The 6000-nt window shown below is 33.0% G+C and overlaps 1 protein-coding gene across 1 annotated transcript in view; it reads left to right on the top strand.

Annotated features, from left to right (window-relative positions):
• SEC14L1 (SEC14 like lipid binding 1) overlaps window positions 1-6000 on the top strand; it is a 78761-nt gene that overhangs the window by 41130 nt on the left and 31631 nt on the right. The window contains exon 3 of the mRNA XM_044676109.1: window positions 1634-1783. Within this exon, the coding sequence (XP_044532044.1) occupies window positions 1634-1783 (150 nt within the window). The remainder of the gene's footprint in view (window positions 1-1633; window positions 1784-6000) is intronic.

Genomic DNA, 6000 nt, shown 5'->3' with positions numbered 1-6000 from the left:
GCAGAGCCAGAAGAACTCTATACACAGAGACTGATATACTGTGGTAAAATTGAATGTAATGGACCTCTGTTCCAGCAGCAATACAATGACCCAGGACAATTCTGAGGGATTTATGGTGAAGAAAGCTACCCACATTCAGAGGAAGGACTGCAGGAGAGGAAACATATAAGAAAAACAACTGCTTGAACGCATGGGTTGGGGTGGACATGACTGAGGGTGTAGACTCGAAACTACCACACCAATGCAACTACCAACAATTTGGAAATTGGTCTTGTTCAAGGACACATGACAAAACTAGTGGAAACGCGCATCGGCCAAGGGTGGGGGGGGGTGCGGGGGCGGGGGTTGAAGGGGAAAGGTGTAGCATGAATCATGTAACCATGTTAAAAATGAATATTAATAAATGTTAAAAAAAATAATAAAAAAAAATATACACAAAAATATTCATAGCCCTCTATGGTAGCAAACAAAATAGGTGCACATTGATTGGAGAATGGCTTTAAAAAAAAACCCACTGCACTATATGAATAATACAATAAGAAATGATGAATAAGCAGAATTAAAAGAAACATTAAGATTTATATAAACTGATACATAATGAAGCAACAGGACCGAAAAAATATTCACAATGATTCCAACAATATAAATGAGTAGGGCTATAAAAAAGAAGTTTAATTTTGCGAAATGAAAAAAGCAGTGAAATTCCTGGAGAAGAGGTAATGAGACCTGTCCTCCTTCATGGCAGAAAGGTATCAAACACTCTGATTGTGCCAGATATTTCTGCTTAAGTGTTTTTTTTTGCAAAAGATCTATTCAATTTATAAGGACAAAATGTATCCATAAAACTTGTGTTTTTTTTTTAATTCAAAGATACCTCATTTTCCCAGTTACATGTAATAACAATTTTCAATATACGTTTTTAAAATTATAAGATCTAAATTGTCTCCCTCTCTTTCTTCCCTCCCCCCTCTCAGAGATGGTAAGCAGTTTGATTTGGATTATATATGCATTTTTATGCAAAGCATACTTCCATATTGGTCATTTTCGTAAGAGAATACTTATATAAAATAAAAATTTGTGGAGTTGTAGCTCAGTGGATTGAGAGCCAGGCCTAGAGACGGGAGGTCCTAGGTTCAAATCTGGCCTCAGACACTTCCCAGCTGTGTGACCCTGGGCAAGTCACTTGACCCCCATTGCCTACCCTTACCACTCTTCTGCCTTGGAGCCAATACTCAGTATTGATTCCAAGATAGAAGGTAAGGGTTTAAAAAAATTTTTTTTGTAGAGTTTTTTAATAGTAAAAAATGTTCCAGAATAGAAATTCTTAACTCGTGGTCCATTAATTTGTTTTTAGAACTCTTTCAATAACTACTTCAGTATAATTTGTTTCCTTTATAATCCTATTTATTTTATGCACTCAAAAACGTTATTTTTGGCTTCACTAGACTGCCAAAGGAATCCATGAATAATTAGATTTTTCTTTATTGAAAATTTTAATTTTAAAGATTGAAATGAATATATATGTATGATAGAATCAACAGATTTCTGGAGTTAAATTTGACATTGATTGAGTTTCTGTTATATCTACCAAACTACATTTTTGATTAGTTTCTTTTATCTTTTCTCTTTATAGGCCTATGAAAGGAGATTTCCTACATGTCCTCTGATTCCAATGTTTGTACACAGTGACACTGTGAATGAATTTAAGAGTGATGATGGGGCTATTCATGTTATTGAACGACGCTGTAAACTGGATATAGATGCACCCAGACTATTGAAAAAGGTAGCTACATATTTATCAGCACCATATAGCCCTTTTACAAAAACTGACCATGTATTCATATTCAGCCTCTGAGAAATTAGAAATAAGTGTAAAAAGACAGAAATACATTTTCTTTACAGATCAAAGCAGAGTAAAATAGTATTCAATTTAGGGACCATACGCAAAAGGCATAACCCAAGTTGAAACTTAAAATATCCCCTAAATGGAGCAGATTAAAGAATAAATAAATAATAATTATGTGAAAGACAATGATAATAATGAGACGGTTTATGCCAAATGAGACTGTTGTTTCTGAAATTTCTGAGCTGAAATAGTCTTAGGAAAAATATACCTCTAAAAGCATGCATTAAAAAGGAGAAAAAGATAAGATACAGTAACTAAATATGTATTTTTAAAAATAATGGAATCTCAGCATAAACATTTAGAATAAGCCCAGAAGAAGAACTCTTGAAAATTAGAGGAGACATATAAATTGGAAAACACAAAGTCTATTGTAAGGGGTAAAATATTAAAGGGTTGGACTAAATTTATGAGGAATGTGGTTGTCAAAATTAGTACTCAAGTCAGAATGATTTTTTAGCAATTTATTTATAAAATAGAGGGAAAGAGTGAAAGTAGAGAAATGAGAAAGAGGGCAGAGTAAGAAATCTAGCTTAATGAGCTAGACCAGTGATGGGCAAACTTTTTAAAGAGGAGGCCAAAGGAAAGGAAATGCTCATCTGTCAGTCTGTTTCTAAGGCAACTCTTTCGAAGTTTCATTGTATTGTATCCTACTCATTGTTTTTGTCAGATTAGAAATAATATTGTGTGGCCGGATAGAACATGTCAGGGGGCTGCATCTGGCCCACAGACCGTAGTTTGCCCATCACTGAGCTAAACCATTTGCTCAGGCCCTGACTTCACTCCAGCAGGGCTTCAGTAGTTCTAGCCAGAGGGCTTAGGGGTCAATTAAACAAGGATTTTAGCCACGAGGCCTCTCCGTAGGCTAGTACCTCTCAGAAAAACAAGGAAAGGGAGTAAGCCTTTTTTCACTCACCCACATGGTAGTTCTAAGGGGAAAAATCCAAGAGTAGTCTGAGGTCCTAAGCCAGAGCTCAAGTTGAAGGCCAAAGACTCTGTTACAGGAAGTTCTTGCCACTTTTAAAGACCATTCTTTTCATCACTTCCTGTGCCTTCCTTCCACTTTGCATGGACCAATTACAGCTTTTAGCTTTGCTTAGGACTGCCCAGGGGTCAGTCAGTTGATTCTGATTCATTACCCAATATTGCACACATGGGTCACAAACCTCCCCATACTTAATGATAAATGGGGTGTATGCGCTTCTGGTGATTAAATCTAAAAATGGGCAGGAGAGAGTTAATCCCATCTTCACACTATATAACTGAGGAGCAAACCTAAAAGCCAATCCTTTCAGAAAGCTAACAAGATTGATAAATGTTTAACCAATCTGATTAAAAGGAGAGTAGAAAATCATCAACAAAATGAAAAATAAGACAAAATCACAACAGAACCAGAAGAAATAATTTCTAAACCTATTATGAACAAAAATGAGAATACAAAAGAAATTTGAGGATGACATACAAAAACTCATAGAAAACCAAAAAGGAGCCTTAAATAATCCTATCTCCAAAAAAGGAAATAGAACTACCAAGTAGGGGAGGGGAGGAAATCTCTAGTTCCTGATAGATTCATAGGAGAATTATATCATACTTTTAAAGGAAAATTACTATCTGTACTGCACAAATCATTCTCAAAAACTAAACAAGAAAACATTCTACCAAACCCATTGCATAACATAAATATAGTCATAATATCTAAAGCACATAAAGCAAAAAAGATAAAGCAAAAAAGGAGCAGGACAGACCAATATCATTAATGAATGATTTAAAGCCTGAAATAAAATCCTATAAAATAGACTGTAATAATTTATCCAAGAAATCATTCATTATGACTAAGTTGAATTTATACATTAGGACTAAGTTGAATTATGTCAACAAAGATGTTGACATAATCATATTAAATACAAAATATCTAAAACCCTAAGTCTTTGAAAAAGTACAACACTGATTTATGCTAAAAACTCTACAAAGTATAGGCATAGAGGGCTCTTAAAAAAACGTCAAATAGTATCTACCAAAAAGCAAAGAGTATATGCAATGGAGATATACCAGAAACCTGCCCTTATTGAGAATAAAAACAGGTACATTCTCTGTCTGCTGCTAATTTTTATAGTTCTAAAGATGCTAACTGTAGCAATAAGATGAAAAAAAAATTCCAGCTTTAAATAAGCAAAGAGGTGATGTTTAAAACTATTTTTATTTGTTAATAACATGATTTACTTGGAAAATCCTGAGAATCAGAAAATTAGCAAATTGAGAAAATAGCTTCAGCACAGTTATAGTCTACAAAATAAATCCACATAAATCAACAGCATTTCTTTATAATAATAGATGAAAAAGATAAAGTAATTTAAAATTCCATAAAGGATTTGGGAATCTTTCTACTAAAAGGCATTTAATAAATGCATTGTTTCAATTACAAAATGCTTCTTAAAGAAATAAAGAACAACTTAAATACTTAAATGAATATTCAGTGCTCATGGCTAAGTTGTGTATATATAGTAAAAACTATAATGCTGCTAAAATTAATTTATTTTTAATACTGTATTAATAAAACTACCAAAGAGATACTTTCCCTGGATGTAAAATAGTAATGGAATTTATTTGGAAGAACAAAAGTTCTAGAATATCAAAGGAAATAATGAAAAAAATAGAAATGAAAGGCAATAGTACTTCCAGAACTCAAATTATATTATAAAGCAACAATTGTCAAAACCATTTAGAACTAGTTAGAAAACTAGAAAAGTTCATGGAACAAACTAGGCAAGGGAAAATAAGAAATAATTGAACTAGATAGCCTAGTGTTCTGTAAACCTGAAAATATATTGCCAAAGGAAAGAATGCCCAATTTAATAAGAAATGCTTGGAAAGCTGTAAGGCAGCCTGGCAGAAATTAGGCTTGGGTCAACATTTTCATTTTATCATGTGATCCAAAATAAATTAAAAATAGACATATGATCTGAAAACTGAGTGTACCATTATTACATTATTACATTATTAGAAAAGTAGATCATATACCTTTCAGAGCTATGGGTAGAGGATGTATTCTTAACCAAACAATGGATAGAGGCAGTTGCCACAAAAAAATTGATAGTCTTGATTACATGAAATTGAAAACCTTCTGCACAAACATTGCATCTAAAATTAGAAGGAAGAAAGTTGTCTAGGATCTTTGGATCAAGTCTCTGAAAAGGAATTGTTGTCTTAAGACACATAAGCAACTAACAGAACTATACTAAGACCAAAAGCCATTCTTCCTAGAAAAGTGGTCAAAGGACGTGAACAAATCCCAAATGAAGAGTTGTAAACAATTAACAACCCTATGAAAAATGCTCCAGATGACCAATAATAAATGAAATACAAATCACAACAATCCCTAGATTTCTTTCATATCCAGCAAATTGGCAGATTTCACAAAAGTTAGGAATAGTCAATATTGGGTTGTAGAAAGATAGGCCAACTTCTTAATTGTAAGTAGAGTTGTGAATAATTACGACCATTTTAGAATTACGTAAATAAAGTGGCTAAAATGACTGTCAGCTTTGACCTGAAGATTCCAATGCTAGGTATATGCCCTAAAAAAAGTCATTGACAAAATGGAAGACTCTGTATACAGTAAAATATTTATAGAAGCACTTTTTTAAAAAATTAGGAACAAAATAGCTGCCAATTGAGGAATGGTTAAAACAAATTGTGATACATAAATGTAATGGAATATTAATATACTTTAAAGAATGATAAACAGAGAGAAGCATGATGGAAAGACTTACAGGAAAAAGTGCAAATTGCAAATTGAAATAGAGTCAGGAAGATGATATACACAGTGATTGCGATAATGTAAAATGAAGCAACTAATCATAAAAGAACAAAAAAATTAACTTTATAAAACTATGAAGTTTGCTGTTAAAGGAAAGATATGAGGAGATAGTTGACCTTTCTCCTTTGTAAAGGGGTAACTTATAGGTGCTTTGCAGGATTGTCCATTTTGGGGTGGTTATATTGGAGGTTTTGCTAATTTTTAAAAAATCCTTTGTTATAATGTATGACTTCAGATGAGAAAATGAGAGAAATACAGAGTAAAATCTAGATGATGTAAA

The sequence above is a fragment of the Gracilinanus agilis genome, chromosome 4, assembly GCF_016433145.1.
Source record: "Gracilinanus agilis isolate LMUSP501 chromosome 4, AgileGrace, whole genome shotgun sequence".
Taxonomy (NCBI): Eukaryota; Metazoa; Chordata; class Mammalia; order Didelphimorphia; family Didelphidae; genus Gracilinanus; species Gracilinanus agilis.
The sequence above is the reverse complement of the archived record's forward strand: the minus strand, read 5'-3'. Positions and strand labels throughout refer to the sequence as shown.